This window comes from Rissa tridactyla, chromosome 6, assembly GCF_028500815.1.
Source record: "Rissa tridactyla isolate bRisTri1 chromosome 6, bRisTri1.patW.cur.20221130, whole genome shotgun sequence".
NCBI classification, from domain to species: Eukaryota; Metazoa; Chordata; class Aves; order Charadriiformes; family Laridae; genus Rissa; species Rissa tridactyla.
The window spans coordinates 32574097-32598160 of NC_071471.1; the positions used below are offsets into that span (position 1 = coordinate 32574097).

The 24064-nt window shown below is 56.0% G+C and overlaps 2 protein-coding genes across 6 annotated transcripts in view; both read right to left on the reverse strand.

Annotated features, from left to right (window-relative positions):
- Positions 1 to 525: 525 nt before the first annotated feature.
- On the reverse strand, positions 526 to 15733 carry ADAM8 (ADAM metallopeptidase domain 8). Of its 3 annotated transcripts, XM_054207494.1 has the most exons (22): positions 15617 to 15733; positions 14443 to 14552; positions 10889 to 10968; positions 10528 to 10606; positions 10343 to 10419; positions 8652 to 8838; positions 8107 to 8172; positions 7936 to 8004; positions 7123 to 7292; positions 6954 to 7035; positions 6141 to 6289; positions 5730 to 5907; positions 4871 to 4960; positions 3238 to 3433; positions 2953 to 3052; positions 2649 to 2832; positions 2474 to 2551; positions 2281 to 2365; positions 2027 to 2141; positions 1765 to 1942; positions 1615 to 1671; positions 526 to 1373 (listed from the first exon to the last, which is right to left on the reverse strand). In XM_054207494.1, exons 1-22 carry the CDS (start codon positions 15669 to 15671, stop codon positions 1197 to 1199), a joined length of 2562 nt encoding a protein of 853 aa, XP_054063469.1. In that variant the 5' UTR covers positions 15672 to 15733; the 3' UTR covers positions 526 to 1196. The 3 variants fall into 3 exon arrangements, with proteins under 3 accessions (XP_054063469.1, XP_054063468.1, XP_054063467.1); XM_054207493.1 differs by having other exon boundaries at positions 1615 to 1942; positions 10889 to 10965; XM_054207492.1 differs by having other exon boundaries at positions 1615 to 1942.
- A 3715-nt stretch (positions 15734 to 19448) lies between these two features.
- The window catches only part of TUBGCP2 (tubulin gamma complex associated protein 2), a 40594-nt gene continuing 35978 nt past the window's right edge, over positions 19449 to 24064 (reverse strand). For all 3 annotated transcript variants that reach the window (XM_054205215.1, XM_054205214.1, XM_054205213.1), the window contains exon 18: positions 19449 to 19834. In XM_054205215.1, coding sequence (XP_054061190.1) covers positions 19729 to 19834 — 106 coding nt within the window. In that variant the 3' untranslated portion in view covers positions 19449 to 19728. The remainder of the gene's footprint in view (positions 19835 to 24064) is intronic.

Sequence of the window (24064 nt, forward strand, 5' to 3'; positions counted from 1 at the left end):
CTGCCCTGTTGCCCGCGTGTGGCCAGTGCAGGAGCGTTTCCCAAGCAGGCATGGCTGTTGCCTGTGAGCCATGTCCCTGGGGACTGTGGGCTACGCCCTGAGCACTGATGGTGCCTGCACGCACGACATAGTCTTGGACCAGGATGCTGGGAGCCAAGCTGATGGTGGGAGTCATGGTGACCAGTCTTTGGTCACAGGGCAAGCCCAGGGCCTGTTGTGGCAGCTGGGGGACAGCAGTGCTGTGAGCCAGAGGGTGACAGAGACTTGCTGCAGCATCATGCAGCCCCTGGGATGGCCTTGCTCCGTGCAGTGGGCAGGAAGTGCTGCCATTTGGGGCCCCCGTGACTCCAGTGCAGGATTTGGCAGCCCAGCTCAAGCCCTTCTCCCGCCTTGGCTCCACCCGTGCCAGATCCACCCTGAGCCCCCTGCAGCTCCCTGCCTGCTGCCACCCTCCTGCCCCCTTCTGCTGAGAGATACCACCTCATGACAGCACTACCTTCCATCTTTATTGGTATAAAAGCCTTCAACCTAAATTATATCAAAAATGGGGTGGGGGGACACGACTGTTTTCACAACAGATGGCTCAGAAGGGTTGTAAGTTAACGGCTGCAGTAAAAAGGCTCCCAGGAAATTCCATTTCAGGAGAACAGTCGCTCAGGTGGTAAGTTCAGAGATAAAAGCCCTGTGGGGAGGCCAAGCCCAGCTTGGACCTGCCAAAGCCCCTGGCGAGACCTCCCCTTGTGACTGTCCCTGGGCGGGCTGGTGGTCCTGGGGCATGGTCCCTGTGGTTCAGTGCTTCTCCAGCCCCAGCAGGCCATGCCAGGAGCTTCTTGCCATGACCCCAGCAGGGAAGGCGTGAGGAGCAGGACATATTCAGGACATCAGGAGAGAAGGCAGCAGCTCCCAGGGTGCAGGAGAGCCTGGACCAACTTTGGGCTGGCCTCAGAACCAGAGCTGGCATTGTCCCCCTGCTCCTGGTCTCCTTGTGAAGCCCCAGCTGACGGCTCTCCCTGGGCCAGCCACGAGGCTATGAAGTCTGTTAAGGCACAACTCAAAATATCTGTAAACACGGGTGCCATCCTGGGGGAGGGTCCAGTGAGCGATTCAAGTAAGGGTGGAAGCCAGACAGTGGCTCTGCGGCTGTGCCACGAGAGCCGGCATCTCCTCAGCCATGGTGGTGGATGGAGCATCCTTGGTCACCTCCTGGCCGGGGGTGGTGGCTTCAGGGCCACCTTTGGGGGGATGCCCTGCTGAAGGACCATGGGGGTTGTCATCAGGGGGCAAGGGAGGGCCAGTCCTGGCAGCCCATTGCCGTTGCACAGCGCCTTGCTCTTCAGTGGTGGGAGAGGCTTGCTGGGCGGCTTCGGCTTCACCTAGTGGGAGGAGAGGAGAGACCCGAGTCCCCTGCCTGGGCGCCAAGGAGGGGCCCAGAGGGGGACAGGGGGGCCAGAGGAAGGGTGTGCATCCCCAGGTCACCAGCGGCCTAGGGCCACCCCAGAGATGTGCCCCACACATCTGGGGCCCATCAGGCCAGGGGAGGCTGATGGAGGGGGGAAATGTCTGAAAGGGAAGGACAGGCCACCCTGCCATGGTGGCTTTTGGAGGGGTGGTTACCTGCAGGGGCTGTCCTGGAGAGGCTGGAGATGTCACCTTGGGAACCAGTTCTGGTGGCTGCAGGGTCAGCAAAAAGCGGGGGTGAGAGGCTGCCCTCCCCCCCGGCCAGTCATTCCTGCCCCATGCCAGGTCTCCCTTTGGCTCCCTGACCTGTGGTGCCGGGCGGCAGGGCCCGAGGGGCTGGGCATCCCCTGGGGCTGCCGTGCTGCTGAGCAGGTTCGGGTGGCCAATGTCACGGCGAGACAGCTGGCGGTGGGGACGAGGTGTCCGTCCGCCCTCCTGGAAGAGCGGGTCAGCGAGGCTGGCAGCGGGCTCACCAGAGGTCCTCCTGTGGGGCACAGGAACGATGTGGGACTGAGCTCTGGGCCACCCCCCGCTGAGCTCAGCCTGGGCCAGAGGAGAGGGGAATTACCCTTTCTGGAAGCGTCTGGTCCCCCTGCCTCTGAGAAGCATGACGCCACTGCCCAGCAGGATGCCGGAGAGTGCCAGCACAGCCGGCACTGCCACCAAGACCACGCTGCTGCTCCCTGTGGAAACCCGCTCGGCATCGGGACGGGCACCTCTGGCACTGTGGGGATGGAGCCCGACTCCCATCCCCAGGCTCCCTCCCTGGCATGGGGCTGAGGTAAGCTGGTGCTGGCCATGCACAGGGTGGGTGTGCCGTACCTGCCGCCATCCCTGAAATCTTCTGCTCGCAGTAGGGCGCTGCCCAGCCTGGCTCACAGTGACACTCCCGCTTGTGATTGCACACCTGGGATGAGGGAGGAAAGCGTCAGGGTGGCGCACACACACAGTAGGGGCTGGGACTGCTGCCCTGGGCCCCACAGCTGCTCCGGGAGAGGATGATCTCGCAGCATACCCCGTGGTTGTTGCACTTGGCTGAGCAGTTCTTGTCGCCGTAGACAAGGAGGTTCTGGCAGCGACCAGCGTAGCAGACCTGGGGGCAGGCAGGGGGGCTCGGAGGCTGCTCCATTTTGCTGCGGCTGGCAGTCATCTCCCCCCTGCCAACCCGGCACAGCAGCCGGCCCACTCACCATCTCCTCTCCACACTTGGCACCGGTGGGCACCAGCCTGAGCTTGGCCATCACCTCATTGGCGTCGCTGCCGGCAATGACTGCCTTGCACTTGAAGCGTCCAAAGAAGAGGGAGTAGGAGCCACTGCCAAGGACAGGGCTGGTGTTGTCGCTCAGGCACAGCAGCGTGCCGCATTTCACATCCCTGCGGGGGAAGCAGCCATGAGCACCAGTGGCAGAGGTGGCACAGGGCTGTGGAGCTTTGCTTGGCCCCACGGTGCTGTCGCTCGACATGGACACCCACCCCACCTCCCCAGCTCCTTACTTGGGGCTGCAGGGCCGCTTCCCGTACTTGGTGAGGCAGTGGAGGTGAAGGTGTTGCTCACTGTTGCGCTTAAAGCAAACATCAGGAGCCACCCGGGCCTCTGCGGGACACGGAAAGGGTCAGGTGCACCAACACCAATGGCCGCACTTTGGGGTCAGCAGCCATAGCTAGGGATGCAGGAGGGGACGACAGCCTAGCAATGCCCTGGCCCAAGAAGCCAGGGCTGCAGGCGATCACCCAGCGTGGTGGGGGAAAGAGGGGTGAGCAGGGTCGGGGAGCAGCTACCTGCACCCCAGAGCGCACGGCACTGCTCGCTGTGAGAGGGGCAAGCCCCATTGTAGCAGTAGCCATTGCCGTTCTGGCAGGGGATGCCATTCTCCTGGAAAACATCCTCCGGGCACTCGGCACTGAAGCCAGTGCAGTGTTCGGGCAGGTCGCAGTCATTCTTGCTGGCCCGGCAGAGCACACCAGCAGCTTTCACCTGCACGGAAAAGGGGATGTCAGCACTGCCTCAATGCTCTTGCATCCCCAGATCCACAGAAGCAGCACCCTGGTCTTCAAAACACCTCCCAGCACCCAACAGATCCAGACACGGCAGCTTGTGCCACTCTGGCACAAAGACATTTACTATTGGCCGAGCTATGGCACCGGACAGACACCTGTCAGGCCTCTGACTGGGTCTTCCCCTAGTTAAACCTTGCCCTGCAGGCAACACCTTGTGGTTTGCTTTTTGTCTGGATTTGACCTGGGGTCCTCTTCCAGAATCTCTTCACAGAATCATAGGTTTCCTAAAATGGCAGGGACCTTTGGAGATCATCTAGTCCAATCCCCCCGCCAAAGCAGGGTCACCCAGAGCAGGTTGGACAGGAACGCATCCAGGTGGGGTTTGAATGTCTCCAGAGAAGGAGACTCCACAGCCTCTCCAGGCAGCCTCTTCCAGTGCTCCATCACCCTCAAAGGAAAGAAGTTTTTCCTCATGTTGAGATGGGATTCCCTGTGTTCCAGTTTGTGCCTGTTGCCCCTTGTCCTGTCGCCAGGCACCACCGAAAAGAGTCTGGCCCCATCCTCCTGACACTCGCCCTTTAGATATTGATAAGCATTGGTGAGGTCCCCTCTCAGTCTTCTCTTCTCCAGGCTAAACAGCCCCAGGTCTCTCAGCCTTTCCTCATCAGAGAGCTGCTCCAGTCCCTTGATCATCTCCTAGCCCTTCACTGGACTCTCTCCAGCAGTTCCCTGTCCTTCTTGAACTGGGGAGCCCAGAACTGGACACAGCACTGCAGACGTGGCCTCACCAGGGCAGAGTAGAGGAGGAGGGTGACCTCCCTCCACCTGCTGGCCACACTCTTTTTAATGCACTCTAGGAGACCATTGGCCTTCTTGGCTACAAGGGCACATTGCTGCCTCGTGGTCAACTTGTTGTCCACCAGGACTCCCAGGTCCCTCTCTGCGGAGCTGCTCTCCAGGTGCGTGGAGTTATTCCTCCCTAGGGCATTTCTTATGCCCGTGTGCAGGAACCAATGCATGTAATTCTTAACTTTCTCTTGGACAAATGGAGCACATTGATCCCTTGTGAACATTGCCCAGTTCTTCAACACTTTTCATCCTGCACCTAAGCTAACAGACCAAGGGACCTGGGCTCCAGGATGCCAGAAACAGAGGCTGCTTTACATTCCTGAACACTCCCCACCCAAGATGCTACTGTCCATGTAGTGAGAGCACTGAACAGAAAGCATGATTCCCACCCGAACCATTGGGTGCATTTGGCTCTGGGCAGGCTACTACAGAGGTCCTTCAGGCTTTCTAGTGGGCTATGGACACACCTTGCATCTACTGGGAAGCACTGGAGGAGCCTAGGGCAGGACTGTGCACCCACCAGCCCCCTTCCCTGCCAGGCTGGTCCCCTGGCTGGCAGCGGTACCTTGCAGTCCTGGCAGCAGCTCCCCTGGGCGCACTCGGCTCCCTCTCTCAGCTGACAAGTGGTGGCATTGCAGCAGCGGTCGGAGCACTCCTGGAAGATAGGGAGGGACTGAAACACTCCCGAAAGCCCCCCTTTAAAGACCATTTTCCTTCCTCTTGGAGGGGGCCCAGCTGTCGCGTAACCAAGGGCCAACAGCACTGTAGCTTCCATGGGCTAAACCATGGGGCAAAACCACAGCATCATCCCAGGTGTGAATCGTTACCGCTGCCCCTTTACTCCCATTACCAACACCAAATCAAAGGAAAAGAAGAGATTTTTTTTCAGAAGATGGGTCCTGACGTGAGTCATTGCTCCTTGGTAGCACCCTTTGCACACCTCCAGGAAGTAGAAAACAGGAGGATCTCTGTGCTCTCTGCATCAGGGGAGCATCCCTTCAGGTCCCAGAGCAGGCCTGTGACACAGGGATTTATCCCAGAGACACCACCTGGCCGTTTGTCTCAGATCTCCCCCTAGGGCCACAAGGGACGAGGAAAAGCTGAGCTATTGAAAGGACAACGTGCCATGATGTCCCCCTTCCTGGATCACCTCTTTGGGGGACATTCTGTTGGGAAGTCCATCTTTCCTAGGCATGCTCCTGCTCCAGCTACGTGGGGTGGCGTGGGGGGGAAGGCACACGTCCAGGTTAACGAACCCGCCATAAGTTGTTTTTCAGCAGAAGCATCAGGAACATAAGGAAGATGAGTCTTGCAAAGCACAGGGTCCAGTGAAGAGGCTTGCACAACATTTTCCGAGCCCGAATGACAGGCCTCAGGTCCCTGCTGCCCACCCTCCTTCCTGGGCCCTCAGAGAGCATCCATACCTCTGGTGTACCGCAGTCACACTGCTCTCCCCGCTCCACAAACTGGTTCCCGCACACCGGCCCCCCGTACAACTCATCCGCCCTGGGGACATTCAGCAGGCAGCTGGTCCTGGGGTCCCCTAGGAACTGCCACATGTCCTGCTCGCTGCAGCGGCTGAAGAGCTTCGGATAAACCAAGCTGAAGGGGCACAAAAACATGCGGTCATGAGCAGAGATAAGAGCCTGGGGGCTTCGCACCCACCATCCCAAGGAGAAGCTGGAGGGCCACCAACAGACCTTTGAAGTGCAGCTTCAAGTGAAATGTCTTCCCAGACCTGACCATCTAACAGGCTTCACCCCATCAGGACAATGCTGGAGGACGCCTCAAGATATTTGCTGCCCAGAGGTGTTCCCCTTTTTTCGTTCACTCACCCAACACTTGCCGCCATGACACATCCTCCATCATCCTTGGGGACAGGACAGTGGCAGCCAGCAATATCTTCATCATGAGACATCCCCAGGTTGTGCCCCATCTCGTGGGCCATGGTGGATGCAGCACCAAAAGGATTCATGCTGTGGTCCTGTGGCACAAGAAGTGCAGCATGGTTCAAATGCTCTCCACAGCATTTCCATGGGGCCCACCAAGGGCCAGGTCTCACTGCTGTCTACAATTCATTCCCTAATGCTGCCATGCTGAGGTAAAGGAAGACAAAAGCTGGACTTGGCCCCATGGCCCCCTGAGGAACTCCAGAATGGTCCCTCTCAGGGGTGTGAGTGTGCTTAGATATAGCAGCTACCCTGAAACAATGCTTTGTGGTGGTTCTGGATAGCCATGGGTCCCCCTTCAGCAAAGGATGCCCTCCCTGGGGAGGGATGAGAAGAACAGCCAGGATGGCCAAGGAGCAATTCCAAACCAAGTCCCAGCCACCTGACAGGTGGTGGGAGAAGCCTTGTGTCCACAGAACTAGCCTGGGAGGCTCTTCAGGGCTCAGGTGTATCAGAACCCTCCACCAGCACCCAGCTGGGCTTCCACAGCTAACCTTCCCCTCCTGCGGCCCCAACACTTCTCTGGGGGTCAGTGACTCAAGGGCTGGAGATGTCAGGGACCAGATCCAGCCCTAAGGCTGTGGAGGAAAAGCTGGAGACCAGTGGAGGAGAGACCTGCTCTGGACAATATAATGCAGTGAGCGCAGACTGTGGGACTGCCGCTGCCCTCCCAGTGCGTGCCTGGACAGTGGGACCCACCTGGTTGACACCGCCCGAATCCCTGGTACACATCACGAGCTTCTTGGCAAGCCCTACAGTCGTGCCATGGAAGTCTATGCCCCTGTGGGATTGAGATGCCATCATGGCCACGTGGCCTGGGTGGCAGCAGGGTTGCAAGGGTGGCCAGGTGGTGGCACCCTATTCTTACGTGATCAGCTGGGCATTGTCGTGTGGCTTCCTCCGCAGCAGCTCTGCCTCTCGCCAGTGGAGGAAGTTGTCCAGCGTCACCTCCGGGTTGGGACTGACCACAATTTTGTCCTTGTGGCTCCACACCTCCAAGCCGATCAAGGCCACCCGCAGGCGAAGAGGCTGATAAAGCTGGGGTGGGAGAGAGCCCAGAGGGAGTGCTTGGATTTGATCTGCACAAGGGGAAGGTCCCACTTCCCCTGGGGAGCTGCAACCAAGCCCAGGACCCCACCTCACTGTGCAATATCAGCCTCTGTCACCCATTCAATAAATAATACAAGGTGGGGTGACCACGTAGATGGGGTTTTCCCCGGGACCTCTGGGCTCCCTCTTGGCTGGTGAAGGTTGGGATGCTGCTCCCATGCCGCCGACCAAAGAGTGAGGCTGAAGCAAGGCAAACAGAAGCTCCCCCTTGGTGCACTGCATCCATCACCCTCCCCTTGCTAGCACCTGCTCCAGCTTGAGAATGGCTGTGGGAGGTACTCCCAGGGGTTAGGAGAAGAAATTTCTCCCCCCGCTTCCCTTATGAAAGAGCTGGGAGGCAGCCGTCCCATGCTCTTGAGGACCCAGGGCTGAGCTGCTTGTTGTGTCCACCTTGCACACCCCATTGGCCAAGGAAGTTGGTCACCCTATGGCAGCCCACCTAGAGGCTTGAGATCAGCTCCAGCTCCATCACCCGACCCACACCAATCTCTCCTCCTCCACGTTCATGCCTGTGCTGGCACTGCGGGGCATGTGTGGGAGTGGGGAGTGCAGATCCAGACCCTGGGCTCACCTTGTCGACATGGTTCACGACCTCCTTCATGCGGTTCTGCACTGTGCGCAAGTCCTTGTGTTTCCTGAACTACAGGAAGGACACAGAGAGATTTCCAGGCTGGCTTCAACCTCCTCGCTGCTGTGGATGACAGCGAAAATGCAGGCACTGGCTCCCTGCCCTGGTGCTTACCTCCTCGTTGTCCACGACCAGGACCAGCTCCACATATCGGGGACCTTTGTGTAACGGAGCTGATTTCTGGAAGGGAAGAGGAAAGTGAGCACAAAGATGGGCTCAGCTCTGCAGCTTGCCAAGCCCTGCAGATGACCCTCCTGTGGGATGTGTTGGATCCTGGGGCATCTTTCAATGTTATTCAAGGCTAGGAGGTCTTCTAGCTCTGCTTTCTGATGTTACTTTGCTGGGTGTTTCAGACACCTTCCAACACACAAGGCAAAACTCAAGCCTGCTACTGGGATAAGGAATGAGAGAGGCTCTGCGGTCATCATGGAGCTCGTGGGGAAAGAGGATGCTCCTGCTAATGGTATAGGACCTGAGGACTTGTTCCCACCAGGAGCTAGGCCACTGGGAGCAACCCACGTTTGGGTACCCAACCAACAACATGTGGGAGAGGAGCATCTCCAAGACACGCGGTATGGCCCCACTCCTCTCCTGGACTTCACAGGACCTAGGCTCTTGCAAACTCAGCTACAGCAAGGACAAACAATGCAATCCTTAACCCAGCGGTAGAGCTTCATGGCTGCGGGAATTCTCGGTTCATGGTCATATTCCAGGGTGGCACCGGACTCTGGGCATGTGCCACGCTTCCCCCGCAGGTGAGCTGCTCTGTACACTGCATGCTGGCCGGCCGCATCCTCCTCCAGGGGCTCCAGCAGGAAAGTGGTCTCATTCACCCGGAAAAACCCACTGCCAAGAGAGAAGGCAGGCTTCAGGTTGGGGTGATATCTGGCAGGACATGGACAGACCCTACATGCACCCCCGCTAGTGCCCGTGACACAAAATACAGCTGCCAAATCTCACCCAGGAAACCACCCTACCCCTTCATGGTTCCCATAGGCAGCTTGGATGAGCTAGCAGGATACGATGGTCTGGTCCTTCTGGCCATATGCATGGAGCCACGCTCAACGCAAAGACCCCAAGCAGCCCATGGGCAGTGCATGAAGCCTCACACCACTGTGCAGAGGTACAGGGGTGCAGGAGCTCACAGCAACATGAGGGACTGGATGCGTCTTCCCTGCAACCTCACCTGGCCTGAGAGGAGGTGCTCCAGGACCAAGCTGACCTGGGGCATGCTGGGAGACGGGGAGCAATAGGAAACACGTCCACAGCATTTGCTTTCGGAGGCTGCAGAAGCACCGGTCGAACAAAAGGGCTGTTAGGGAGGCTGGAAATTGGCTGCTGGGCTGGGAGGGAGCAAACCGTAGCATAGCATCCATGGCAAGGGGAGTATCCTGTACTTTGGGCAGCAGAAATCTCCCAGGGTTCGGCAAGGAGAACTGCCCAGTGCTGCCAGGCCAGGTGTAACACAGTATTCCTGCTCAACAGCTCTGGCCTTCAAGATGCTTTCTGTAAGGTGTCCCATGTGCCCTGCCTGTATTGTCCTTCTCTCCTGTCCTGCCCTAGCACATCTTGTCTTCCTACTATACAAGGATATCGTGTCCCACATACGCACAAGCTGTGTGAGCCAAGGTCTCCACAGACACGAGCACTGCTGGCCAAGTGAGGAGATGGCTACCATGCAGCTCCAGTGGGTGCTTCTCCTGCAAATGGATGTTTGCAGGTCCCTGGGTGCTCCAGGAACCACCTGGTCTCCTCACACATCCTCCTGCCAGGGGCCCCCTTCCTCTCTGGCTTACTCTCTTGCCATGTCTGGCTGCTAGCTGACCTCAAAAGAAAGAGAACAAGCAGAGTATGAATCTTCCATGGCAAACCGAGTGACCTTGCATGGACCTGGTGGCTTGGGTTGCTTTGCAAGGATGCTTTCTGCCATTAAAAGAAGGTAGACCCAGAGCAGCTTTTGAGGAATGAGCACCAGCGTGGCCAGCAGCGGGTGGGCAGTGGGAGACACAGCTGGCCTGATGTACTGTATGTTTTCCTTTTCTTTTGGAAAGGCGCCCAGCCATCAGCTCCAGGAGCTTGGTGTGGCCCAGAGGAGATGCAAAACGTCTTTCCTGCTAGGCGCCGAGCCAGGGAGGCCAGCACTCCCACTGCCAGCAAGAAAAGGGACATCTTCTCTTCCTCGTGGGAAAGCTGAGCTCTCCCTCCATCAGCACAGCTCCGGCTGGCTGGGGCTTGGTCGCACCGGTTCACTGTTGCGTGGCACCGCATCCAGCAGGAGCAGCAGGCGTGTGCCAAGGCTGGGCCTGATGCTGTCCTCTGACCAGCCACGGTGCCCCAGGGGAGGTCCTACCTGAGCCCGCCGCAGGTGCTGATGCTTGCTGCTGAGTCGGCATATCCTCGCACGTGGCCCTGATAAAGGCAGTGATCCTGCCGCCGAGAGAGAGGAGAGGTGTAAAGGGGGTCTTGCATCCGCTGTCAGCACAGAGGGACCTTGCGTGAGCGGGAAAACCGCTCTCCCTGGAGCCAGCTCCATACCTGAACGTCCGGCTGCTCTGTGATCTCCGTGCCGTCAGCAGAGTAGTGCGTCTCAGTGTAGTGCTGCCCTAGCAGCTCCCTGCAGGATGGAGAAGGGGTGTCAGAAGCGACCCTATTTTGTGGGGAGAGGATGGAAAGCTTTGAGGATGAGGTCGGTCAGGTTGGGTGTGGTGGGCCCATGACCTCCCTGGATGGGTTTACCAAGGAGGGAAAAAAAATCGAAATATTTTCCTATCAAGGGTCTGGCCTGAGGGCTTAGATTGCTGGTGTGGTGATGCCGGACCTTGGAGAAGTGATGTTCATGGCAAGGGTGAGAATTGAGCGTCTCCCTGACCATCCCACTGTGCCCACCCGCACTCACTTGTTCTTCTCCAGCCACAGGAGGTAGTCACTGCCTTCGGCACGGATACTGTAGAGGACACGGTCCGGGTAGGTGCTCTGCTTGAAAGACAGACAACATCAACCGCTTCAGAATGGAGGACCTGCCCAGAAAGGGGATGGCGTGTGCGTGCATCCCACTGGAAGGTGGCTGCGGGATGGGGAGCCTGGCTGCTCGCCCTGGAGGCATCCAGCAAAGACACAGGAAATCAGAAGAGAAGAAAGAAAGCGTGTGGGCAATAACACAAATCCCCGGCACATCCTGAGATAAAGAACAGGTCACCAGCAATGAAACAGAGTCAGCAAAGTCTGGTTTCCTGTCTCTGACACATGGCTGCAGATGGCCACGCCAGAAACTGAGGTTTCCTACTCATCAGTCACAAAGCTCCTTTTCTGGAGACTGAGTTCAGCGCTTACTCACAGACTAACCACAAAGATCCCCAGTGCCCAACAGCTCTCATCAGCAGAGACTTCCTTATCTCTGACTGATCTAATCTGCAACATCACAGTTAGAAAATAACCTTTTCTGGGTTCTCGTCTGCTACTGAGAGTAGATTTTAGTATCACCATGTGCCAGATCCCCTGAGCACCACCTTAGTGCTGGTGGAGGGATCTCAAAGCATCTCAAGCCCAACCTCCAGTCGCTGTGGCTGGGTCAGGGTGGATGCCCTGAACTCCCAGGATGGAGACATCCCTTCCAGAAATGTTTCCCTCTGGGATGTCTTGCGATCTCCATCTGAAGAGACCGGGCCATAGACCTCCAGAGGTCCCATCCCACCAGGGCGACTGAGAGAGACGGCGGTGCCTTGTACCAGCCTGCATCCTTAGTCACCACTGCAGCACAGACACCTCTCCTGAGGGCACATCCTCCCTCTTATGGGATCCTGGGGCAGAGAGCTGAGCAAAAGGCAAAGCAAGCACTTCCCACAGGGCCAGCATTCCTCCCAGATGAGGTGTGCAGCCTCTCCCCCAGGGAGGATGACGTCACTTGCTGTCATAGGACATCTTGGCACTCCCAGGGGGATGATCTGCGAGCTGGCGGGAGCTGGGGCTGAGCCGAGAGCAAGTCAGCACCAGCAGGGTCAGGTAAGAGGGTTTGCCTGTCACTCGGTCGCCCTCCATTTGACCCATTTCCAATCTGAAGCGACGGGCTGCTGGCCATGAAATGTCCTCTCTGCTGGCTGAGCAGGCGGCAACAGGCCTGCAGGCACAACACCGACACACGGGCGCGCTCATGGGTCCCCGGAAAATTCTTCTTTTATGAAACAGTGTCTCCTGCTTGATGTGGCCGTCCCGTCCTGTGTCTGCCGACAAAGCAACGCTTTGTTATTCTTGGCAGTGCCGGAGACAGAAGAGGTCTTAGGAAATGGCAGGAAAGCACTTGGAAGGGGGTGGTGGGTCAGAAACCATCTCTTGGAGACAACCACAGGGCAAGTTAAAAAAAAAAACAGAACTCTGCTACAGCTTCTCTGAATCACCCCCTTCCTCATTAGCACGGGCTTTGCAAGGGCTCCAGATGGGAAGGCTGTGGAAGCGCAGGCAGCTCAGCCCTGCCCCTGCCTGAGCCCTGCTAACCCCCAGACCACGCTGAGCGAGCGAAACAGAGCCAGGGCCACAGCACACAGAAAGGAGGGATTTCTTCCAGCTGGTGTTATGAAGAGACCCAGAGAGCTTGCAGAGGATTGGGACGTGATGCCACCGTCCCACCCCAGCGCAGCGTATTTCTTCTCTGGGTGGGAAGGGGCGACAGGCTAGGACAGTAGGGATGGGTCTCGTTGCACCATGCCACGTATCAGAGGAGCTGCAGCACACGAGAGGAGGAAGAGAAGGGCGTGTCTGGGCCACCACCATCCCTTGCTCCTGCTCCGTCTGGCCCCATTGCTCGCTCTGCAATGTCCTGCTATCCCCTGCAGAGCCGTGGGCTGGGCTAGCAGGAGCTCAGCTGTCTCTACCCAGTCAAAGGGCTTGCCTCCTTGCGTCAACTGGCTCTGGGGACATGGTGGGGGACATCATCAGGGATGTGTGAGCACAGGTACACTGAGGGAGAAGCCAGAAGCTTGCAACACTGGGTCTTAACAGTGTCTGGAAACCTCCCTCCCACTTCAATACAGCTGGAGCTGCGCTCCTCAATACTGGGGAGTATTGAGTATGAGGGAGATATCACTTCTGCAATCAAGAGCAGGTAACTATAAATCTTTTTGGAGGCCCTTCTTGCTCTTTTTTCAGGTCCCTTTCCATGAAGTGCCCAGGTTTGCCACATGTCCTGTCCCGCCCCTGCTAAAGGTGGGTGGGCACAGCAGACCACGGCCTGCAGGAAGGCTAGCATCCCAGGGGATCCTGCGCTGCGGGACCCAGCTCTCCACCCCGTCTGCAGGGCTAAACATTTTGACTGATGCAAAGCCAGAGGGGTCTGCTTCAAACGTGGCAGATGCTCTGCTGGACCAGCCTCACGTGTCCCAACTGCTCTGACCCAGGAACCAGCTCTTGGCCCATGCCCGTCCCAGCCAGAGACCGCGGATGAAGGCCCCCTGCGCTGCGGAAAGCGGAGGGACCCCGAGATGGGTGAGCTCCCCTTTCCAGGGGGATCAGTGCAGAGCCGCCCAGCGCACCCAGCACAGATGGTGTCTCTAAATAGCCTGGGGAATGTTTATCTCATGGACAAGTTTAGGTTTCTAGAGCAGAGAAAACAGATGCTTTTGGGGAGTGTTTTTGAAGCTAGTTTATCAGAAAGGGTTTTGAATCACAGATGAACACGCTGTACAAAGAGTTTACTAGGAAATAAATGTCCCCAGCCCCTCTATCTCATCATGTGCTAATGTCAGTGCTTTTCGGTCCTAGAACATGAATCCTTGTATTTGGCTGAATTTCACTTTAAGGCAACAAGGAAAATATCTTTGAGGTCAAAGCCATCATCCTACGGACATCAGCTCTGAGAGCTCAAAACTCCTGAGTCAAACCCCATTCCTTCCCCCAAATTATAAGGTTTCCCAAGAAAAATAACACTGGCTTTCTTTCATGTGGGTTTCTGCAACTTTCTGATTCTTATTTCCCTGTCCCAAAGGATGAAAAAAACCCCAACTTCAGCAAACACAGCAAGAAAAGTGCTTACAGTTCAATGAGGCTTTGCAAATCCCTCCTTAAGCAAAGACCAGATGTCGCAAGATCACTGAAAGACTGCAAGAGGTGGCACCACTGGCTAATGGCTCCGAAGAAAACATTGGAGAAAGCAGCCCCCACCTCTTCAAGAATCCACCCTGCTTTCTACAGTTCCTATTTTTACCCAAAAACAGTGCAGGAAAGCTGATCTGAGCGACTATTTTAAGATCTCCATCCTCTGGGATGGAAGAAATGCAAGAAAATGTGCACCGGGTCATTCTTCTGGCTAAGGGGGTCCAGCTCCAAGCCCAGTGGTGGGCCAAAGGGATCCAACTCTGAGCCCAGTGGTGGGCTACGGGTGTCTGCTGATTGCAACACCCTCCCTGCAAGGCAGCAAGAGCAGCTGTGATGAGCCAGTATTCAGGAGGTGACACTACTCACTGGTAGCGCAGAGAGGTCCCTCTTCTCCCGAGGCACCGGCATATTGCGTGGTGTCACCATCTCATACTTCTCGACATGGATGAGCTTCTCCTCCAGCCTGGCTGTGGCACCTGGGAAAGGTCAAAGACCTTTGAGCTGGGATGCCCAGGAACAGCCAAGTCAGGGGATAATGGAAGCAGCCAAGGGAAGAGCCAAAACAGCAAGTCCTGAAATAACATCTGGGAATGCAACTCCCCGGTGGGGAGCATCACCCATGTGTGAGTGGTCCTTCAAGGCTGGAAAACCCTGCTGAGACCACAGTGGGCAAATCAAGACAGCAGTTTTTCCAGCCTGCCGTCTTGATGCCACAGTTTGTGACTTGGCACCTGGCAGCTGCTGGGGGTTGTGTTTTGGAGAACATCTGTCTTGTGTCTGGGCTGGCGTAGCCCTCCCCCCAGCCTCTTTTTTTGTGTGTGTGTGTCAGAAGGAAGACATTTCTGCCATAAACCCCTCGCCTCCCTGGCAGCCCCAAATTGGGAGCACGTGCCGCAGCCATGCCTGTGCTCTGGGGGGTCAGACGGGGACGGCTGAGCCCCCAGCGGGTGCCCGGCGGCCCTCGCCCACAGCTCCCAAGAGGGAGCCAGGAGCCTCCTCACCACCCCCCTCGGCCGGCTGAGTCACCGGGCCCCCCCCCCACCATTGCCAGCACTCCGCCGGCTGCTGGTGACAAATTTCCCCTGGCTGGCAGGAGCCTCCCAGTCGAGGCGCGCCCCCTCCCCCCCAATCTGTGTGGGGCAGCGGTGAGGCAGGAGGTCACCGACAAGCATCCCTCTGCCAAGGGTCCCCTTTCGCCCTCGGGGGGGAGCTTGAGGAGGCGATGACGGCAGTGCCCGCCGAATCCCCCGGTGACGCCAGGGGAACGACAAAGCAGCCCAAACCTTGCCTGGCTGTGGTCCGGCCCCCCCCCAAAAAAAAAAAAGCCACCCCGTGCATCCATCCCCTCCCGTGCCGCTCCCCACGCGTCCCCTTCCTTCTCACAGGGAAGAGCATCCCTGTCTAGAGGGATGCAGGAATGTTCCTCCAACCCTGCCCCACGGCAGAAGAACCCCCCCACCCGCCCTGGGGAGCCTCCGCGCCTCCCCACAACTTCACGCCCGTCCCGTCGGCGGAGCGCGGCTGCCCGCCCCACGCTCACCGTGGACCAGCAGGAGGAGGAGGAGGAGGAGGAGGCGGAGGAGCGGCGGGGCCATGGCTCCGACGTGTCCGCGGTGCCCGGCTCCAAGCGCCGCCGAGCCGAGCCGCGCCGAGCCGCGCCGGCAGCCCCCGCCCGCCGTGACTCACCGGCACCGGCGGGACGGGGCGGGGATGGGGCCGCCCCCGGCTGGGGGCTCCGGGCGGAGCGGGGCCGGGAGAGGCCCGGGGAGTGCGGCAGGGAGGGGCCGGCGGGGGTCAGAGGGGGGTGTCTGTGGGGTGTCGAGGGATGAGGGGGGGGTGTCCGTGGGGCATCGGTGACTGTCCACGGGGCATCGGGGGCTGCCCGTGAAGGCACGGGGGAGGGTCCGTGGAGCATCCGGGAGGGTCCGTGGGGCACCGGGGGGTGACTGTGGGCCACCGGGGAGGGTCTGTGGGGCGCTGACGGCTGTCCGTGGGGCATGGCGGGGCGTCTGCGGGGCATTGGGGAGGGTCCACAGAGCCTTGGGGACTGTCCGTGGGGCGTCAAGGGGTGTGCGTGAGCCACTGGGGAGGGTTTGTGGGGTAGCAGAGGGTGTGCAATGTGGTATCGGGGGGGGGGGGAGGACGGACGGGGGCAACATGGTCTGAGTGGCATTTACAGCTGTCTGTGTGGCTTCAGAGAGAGTCTGAACCCCCGGCACATCAGGGTGTGTCCGTGACCAATATGGGCACGTCCCAGGGCCGTGTGGGGGTCTGTGGGGCATGGCGGGGGGGTGACAATAGAGTATCAAGGGTGGCGGCGGGCAGTGGGAAGCCCTGCCTGGCTCTGAGGTGGTTGGAGGGGCTGGGGTGGCTGGGCTGCCACAGGAGGTAGTGGGGCTAGGAGTGTCCCCTGGGGCACTGAGGAAGGTGTCCATGGGGTGCCTGCCTGGCTCTTAGGTGACAGAGGGGCTGGGGACATTGAGCGGTGTCCATTGGCCATGAAGTGGGTGTCTGAGGTGGCCCCGAGGTGATGCAGGAGCTGAGGGTGGCTGGGCTACCAGAGGGCAGCAGTAGGACGCGGGAGGCATTGGGAGGCGTTGGTGGGGGGGTTGAGATGATGGAGCACTGAGATGACGGAGGGGCTGGGGTCACCATGAGGGGCTGAACCGTCCAGGGGGCCTGCAGGGGACTGTGGGATATCAGGGCATATCAGTGGGGCACTCAGGACCCTCCCTAATCCCAAAGGATGGGAGGGGGCTGGGATCACCATGTGGGGCTGAGCTGGGAGATGCGCTGTACCTTGAGCTCTCTGCTCCGCCCTGGAGCTAACTGCCATCTCCCCCTTGTCCACAGAGCAGCCCAGGTTGCAAGGGACCTCTGAAGATCATCTGGTCCCACCTGTGGTGGGGAAGGGAGCCTGGCCAAGGTTCTCTCACACCCTGTCCAGTTACATCTGCTTCAGGCCAAGAAATGCCGCATTTAATGACAGAGGGGTTCGGATGCCACATTCGGCTGTCGCAGAGCACCGTCACTGGAGACAAGCTTCCTCCAAAATGGCACAGAAACCACCGTAGCCAAGCACTGTTTCAGTGTCTTCCCTCTTTCTCCCCACAGCTTTCCTGCAATTCCCTCTTAAATAGACAAGTTTATCAAGAAAACCCAATAAATAGTAAAGCTCTGGGCTTTCACCCTCGACGCTCCTAGTCCTGTCTGTTCTTAGCTACCTAAACGTCTCCAGTAGAGCTCTCCCCCCAACAACGGTAACCCTTGCAAGGGCCGTGCTGCCATCCAGCGTGACCTGGACAGGCTGGAGAGCTGGGCAGAGAAGAACCTAATGAGGTTCAACAAAAGCAAGTGTAGGGTCCTGCACCTGGGAAGGAAGAATGCCAAACACCAGTATATGTTAGGGGCGGACATGCTGGGAAGCAGCTCTGAGGAGAAGGACCTGGGGGTCCTGGTAGACAGCAAATTATCCATGAGCCAGCAGTGTGCCCTTGTCGCCAAGAAGGCCAATGGCATCCTGGGCTGCATAGGGAAGAGTGTGGCCAGTAGGTCGAGGGAGGTCATTCTCCCCCTCTACTCTGCACTGGTGAGGCCACAACTGGAGTACTGTGTCCAGTTTTGGGCTCCCCAGTTCAAGAGGGACAGGGAACTACTGGAGCGAGTCCAGCGTAGGGCAACCAAGATGATTATGGGACTGGAGCACCTCCCTTATGAGGAAAGGCTGAAAGAGCTAGGACTCTTTAGCCTGGAGAAGGTTGAGGGGGGCCCTGATTAATGTTTACAAGTATCTAAAGGGTGGGTTTAAGGAGGACGGAGCCAGGCTCTTTTCAATGGCTCCCAGCGACAGGACAAGGGGCAATGGGCACAAGCTAGAACATAGGAAGTTCCGTTCAAATACACGGAAAAACTTCTTTACAGTGAGGGTGACAGAGCACTGGAACAGGCTGCCCAGGGAGGTTGTGGAGTCCCCTTCTCTGGAGATTTTCAAGACCCGCCTGGATGCAGCCCTGAGGGATGTGCTTTAGGCAATCCTGCTCTAGCAGGGGAGTTGAACTAGATGATCTCTAGAGGTCCCTTCCAACTCTGAAGATTCCGTGATTCCGTGATTCCGTGTGCATAGCTGAGCAGTCCTTGAAGGAGCTACTGACCAATCCACAGTCTGTGAAGCACGGCAAATAGCCCAGCTTGCCAGAGAGACACAGAGCAGCCAAATGGCAACTTGGGGCAAGGAGGTACCCAACTGCTGTGCCACGGGATGTGGGGCTGCTGGGTTCAGCCACAGGACCTTTTCTTGCCTCTCTACTGGCACCTCCTGGCTTCTGGTGAGGGGAGAAGACCCACCTCCATCTCCTGCTTGGGCCTGGCAGTAGGGTATCTGGCAACAGCCACCACACTGCTCGTTGGCATGAAAAATGCATGACACCAACAGTGACACAGCGAAGTGCCAGGGGAGTCTCTCAAGCCCTGAGAGAACAGCAGGTCCCTCCAGGGACCAGGGCCCCTCTGCCTCTCCACCCTGAGGAGTTTAAGGGACAGGCTGTGAAGTCCTGTGAGGTCCACAGAAACTTAATGGAAACAGGCGATCAACTTCTCCAAGCCTTCCTGGACTGAGAGGCCACCTCAGTGGCAGGAACACGAAACTCTCCCGTCCCCATGAACTGCACAAGTCCTTTCCCTGAAGAGCCAGATGATGTTGGCTGAGGTCTCAGTCCTCAACCTCAACATTCAGATGAAGGAATTCACTCCTCCATAGCGAAGACTGGTGGTCTCCATCTCCTCCATTGGTCTCTCTCCCTCCCTCTGCCGAGCTGGAGGACCAGCTTTAGGCCACCAGAGCAAAGAGAACCCGGCTCTTCCCTCTAAGGCACTCTAGGAGGTCTTTGCAAAGGAGGAGGTGAGGGAGTGGAAGGGCAGGTCATTAACAGGCGCACTCAGCCCCGTAAGCACAGCCCTTGCGCATCTCCCCACGTTCACATGCCTTCTGGTGTCTCAGGCACTTACCTTGGTCACCACTTGTTCCTGGGAGACATTTCTCTTCCACCCTCTACCACACCCGCTTCCAAACTGCCTCAAGCAATTTTTATGACTGCACAACTCTGCGAGACACCCTGGAAGTCCTCTGCTGAGGACTCGGCCAATGTGATACGAACATCACATTCCTGCTCATCAGCTGTGAAGCCCATCCCGTTGGTTAGAGCAGCTGACCAGCTTCACTCCAGCAACCCCCCAATTAGGCTCCCCCCCTGCCCCCAAAGTAAGGCCACACGGCAGCTGAGACAGATCTCTGTGAGCTGACCAAAATTTAGTCACCTAAAAGACTAATCTGCACCCTCAGTTCTGTTAACAGCCAAAATAAACCCTGATTATTTTTTTTAAATTTATTTTACAACACACAAATACATCACTTTACAATGCAGTAAAAAAAAAAAAGGAAAAAAAAGGGACTTAACAAAAGCCTCTCAGAAGAGAAAATCCATTACATACATTTCATGAGACTGAATATTCCCCCTCTGTCTCTCTGGGACAAACCTTACGGTTTGTTTCCAGCTCACGCTGTGAATGGAGAGGGTTGAGTATTCTTAGCTCGAAGGCAATGAGTGTGGGGCCGGTGCGGAAGAGGTGGTGGCTGAAAGGGGCAGCAGCAGGACTTCACTGGGCAGGCACAGCCAGGCGGGGAAGCAGGGGAGCTGCCTTCTGGCTGCGCTCGGCAGACATGTGCTCCAAGCGCTCGGTGTAGAACCCGTTGAAGTCCAACCTGAGAGAGACAGAAAACACCGGAGTTGTGGCAGCCCACTGGCCCAACGGTGCCCCGAAGTGGCACACGGCATGCCAAACACGCTTGCCACGGGTCCCCTGGGAGGCTCAGCACTGCAAGTGCTGCAGCACACCTGCTTGTCAAGGTTCTCAAAGGCAGCAAGGGGATCCAAAAATGCATAAACTCTCTTACAGGATCAGGCAGATTTTTAAGAGAAAATTGGTTGAAACAAAGGGGTATGAAGGAAAAGCAAAGCAAGTCACGCCACGGGAAGAAGCACGGACCTCTCAAGCAGCCGCGCTCCTCGTGCCCACCCTGCTGAGCACGGCCTCGCTCTTCCCCAGCCATGGCCCCCGGGGGAGAAACCTCCCCCTGGGCATCAGGCGAACGAGGGATTCGGCGGGGGGATGCAGACAGGGATGTCTGCACTGTGCCATGGGGATTGTCAGTGACACCTCTTCTGTGCCCGTCTCTTGACGACAGGCTAAATTTCCCCTGTTACTTACAGGTGTGTAAAATACGCCAGGGAAGCTTCCTCTCCGGAGTCGCAGCTTGACCACACGTATCACTCACAGGGACAAGGCGCCAAGGGGTAAGGGCTCCTCAGTCTCCACCCCTTCCCAGCCACTCCCACCGCTCCTTAATACCAGAGTTCACCACCACCAAACTCCTGTATTCATCCCCACATGAAATCCACCATTGTGACTACCACGAAACATTGCCAACTCCGTTACCACCACCCTCCTTCGCTAACACAAGTATGCTTCAAACAGATTCATCATTCAAGAAGTTGAGTAACTGGGTGGAAGACGCTCAGCCGAAACCCCAAGCGTTGCTGCTGATACTTGTAAATGCCTCTCCAAAGCTGGCAACACCAGCAACACCGTAATCCTGTCTCCCTGATCATCTAAAACCATGCCACGAAACCACCCAGCTCCATTTGCTGCGACCTTCCTTAGTTCTCTGTGCTATGAAGAGAACTAAGACACATGCGGCTCTTAAAAACGTGTGCCCTGGGAACCGTCAATATAAGCCTGTGAATCACACAAGAATTACTCTCTTCATTCCTCAAATTAAGTTGCTCCCATACTAAATGAATGGGCACAATATTTGAGTTTCATGTTGCTTAACAACCTTACACAAACGGCAACAAATCGTTCCTTGACAGTTCTTGGTGACTGCGGGGAAACAGAGGCTTGACAGATGGAATTTGTCTGTTGCTCCCTCCTGGTTGAAAAGCTTACGTCTCTTTCATCCTTTAAGTGCTGTACAAAGGAAACCTGACACTGAGGCAGGCACATTTACCAAACTTTGATTCAGATATAAGGCCAGAACTCATTTATACCCTTCCATTTCTAAAGTTGCTTGCTTTTTTTGAATTGCAGATTTTGACCAGCTTCCCTTTCAGCTACGTTTTTAGGGTTAAATGATCTGTGATAACTACTTCTTAAGTATTCGCGTGGTGCTTCCTCAAACTCTGCTTACGCTTCAGATTCTTGTTTTGCGGCTGGAACTTTTATTCACCGGGGTTTGCATCACTTCATACATCCTACTGGTCTTACTCGAAGCTCAGTCACTGTTGCTTCCTCCACACTGGTAAAGGAAGGATATCTGATGAATTCTAACAGCACTCGATGGGTAAGACTTCTAAGTATTTGGAATTAAGTAATCCTTCTGACAAAGTCCTCTATGCTGTAATCCTTCTCCTTTTCACTTCTGGGATGTGAAGGAGTGACTCTGAAGACTTTCTGCAGTCGCCAGCCCCCTGTCAGCACTGCTACTGATGGAGCCAAGGTGCCCGAGCAGGACTTCGGCACCCTGAACATCTGCGAGTTACGTGTGAGCTTCCCCACTTTGAAAGTAAGGCCTCCAGGTCTCCATCTTCTGGTGTTTGGTGCTACAACTATGATGGTGCTGCGATTACTCACTACCGTAAACTAAATAAATATTAACCAGGATCAAATAGATAAAACCACCAGAATTATGAACAAAAGGGATATTTTGTTATCTATCTTACATGCTGACTACCACCCTTGAAAAGCACTCATATAAAAAGGTTATCATTTATAAGAAAAGTCTTATAAACGTTTCCATCTCTGTGTCAAATATGTTACTTCAGATAGCAACCTTCTCTGCTCCGGTTTTGGGTTCCTGTTCTCAGAGAGTCCAGGACTCAATCCAGTAATCTCTGCACACAGAATGAGAGTTAAATGTCAGGTGTGGGCATTCATTGTGCGACTGCCACCCTTTAAAACATTACTGAGCAGCTTGCAGAAATGGAAAGACAATGTTCTGTTGCACGGCTTGTTAACACGCAGTATTTCAGCTGAGGAAATGGGGACATCTGGTTTGTCAGTAAAGGCCCAACATCTTGGTGAAGACTCACGTGGTCCCAGACAGTGCAAACTGGGGACTTGATAGGGACGACAGTCCTGATGGCACAAAGACCCAGTATTTCCTCTGCAGCCCTTGAACACAACTGGGGCGTGGAAATACCAGGGGGCAAAGGACTCAGACCCTCTTCTGGTTGCGGCTCAGCTCAGCACTGTCAACGCAAACCGCTAACGGAAGCATTTTGTTTTCTCACAACCAGCCTGAATCACCACACTTCTCCTTTCTCCTGAAGCAGGAAGTACTCGTAAAAAAAAAAAAAAAAATCAACCTCTCTGCATCTGGGATAATTGGCTCCAGAGCTTTCACAGCTCAGGAGTCACCCAGCTCCTGCCACAGCTAACACTCACGTGCACACAAAGGCAAACGGCACACAACAAACACAAAGGCATCTGGCGGAGGATAGCTCCTGGCCACGCCACCACGGACCCGCAATTGAACAAGATATACAGCCAGTCTCCATGGTGCAGCATCAGCTTGTCCCACCATCCTGGTAGATGCATAAAGTTGACACAAGGGTGGGGAAGCAAAAGTAAAAGAGGTGAGCCTCTGATGCTAAGTGTAGGAGCAATGCCAGAAAGAGGACACCATGTGAGCCAGAAAAGGCCTTACATCAGTGCCTGGCATCACACGTGATAAAGTATTATGGAAGGCTGCAGGACTTCTGCTGTTGCGTGATGTAAAGACTGGGCAAGGACTTGACGTTGTTGACTTCTTGAGTAAGCTGAGAACCAACTCCAGCCTTAGACTGAGCTGGGTGATCCCACCAATGGGACGATCTCCACATGTTCTTTGCATGACTGTGGGGTCATGATGGTCTTCTATTAAAAGAGTGGGCAACTTGGTCTTCAACACTGTGTTGGCCATGCCCTGTGCAACCTGCAATGATGTCCAAGTGGCTGGATCATGGAATTAGCTGCCATTAAGATCTCCTGGATGGAGCATCATAAAAAAGCCTGTCTGTTCGAGTTTGTACTGGTAACGATAAAAATGTAAGCGCTTGATAAAGGAGGCAGAGGTGGAGCACTGAGGAGTAAATGTTCTTCCCTGGATGACTCAACTTCTTGTGGTCTTGATCCCCGAATCTAGCTTGACTCTGTATGCTACTGTGACACATAGGAGTGAAGGCAACAAGGGGAGCGTAAGAGCTTAATCCCTTTGGCCTGTCAATTTTTCTACAGATGGATCCTGTCTGCAATCTACAACAGTCCAGTGATGATTAACAGTGATGCCCAGGCAGATGAAGGTTGACATAAAATATCCAGAAGGCCTCGCACCGTTATTTCCTGAAAGAATTTGCAGAGACTTATCTGTCCTGCTTAGTCCCAAAAAGAACAGCAATCACCTGTATATATAGTTGGGCCTCCACTCACAGACACAAAACAAGTCCTAGAATAATTTCCAAGATGAGAAGTAGACCTCAGGCTATGGTCACTTCAGAAATGGAGTGAATCAGAGTTATTAGGACGGTGGAGAAGTGGTCCTCACCTCCCTTCCCGTTTCAGGGACTGAGTATCAACCAACAAGGGCAGTTCTGGTGGGAGGAAGATAAGCTCCTACCCTGACAGGGAAGTAGGAGAGTTCAGAGCAGCGAGTAGCCCTGGTGGCACTGTGTTTCCTTTCGGTTGCCTGTGAGTATCCCTGTCCTCCTTAAACAAGGAATACAATGCCTACAAGGAAAAAGACAAGGGACGTGATTCTCTGCAGTGCTGTGGGAGCTGGTAGGCTAGATTCCACTCCTGGAAGCACCCATGGTAACAGGGATAACAGGTTTTAGTGTTCAACCTTGGTCTCAGCTGTGCAACCACATCTCAGATAGAGCAGCAGATGCTAACACAG

What these genes read in the sequence shown, in the direction of transcription:
- ADAM8 (XM_054207492.1), bottom strand. Translation starts at nt 15,671, where the DNA reads ATGGCCCCGCCGCTCCTCCGCCTCCTCCTCCTCCTCCTCCTCCTGCTG. An exon ending in CCATGAAGCTCTACCGCTGG is followed by an intron (nt 8,173 to 8,651) that starts GTTAAGGATTGC and finishes CTTCCCTTCCAG; the next exon opens with AAATCAGCTCCGTTACACAA. An exon ending in CCAAGTGTGGAGAGGAGATG is followed by an intron (nt 2,552 to 2,648) that starts GTGAGTGGGCCG and finishes GCCTGCCCCCAG; the next exon opens with GTCTGCTACGCTGGTCGCTG.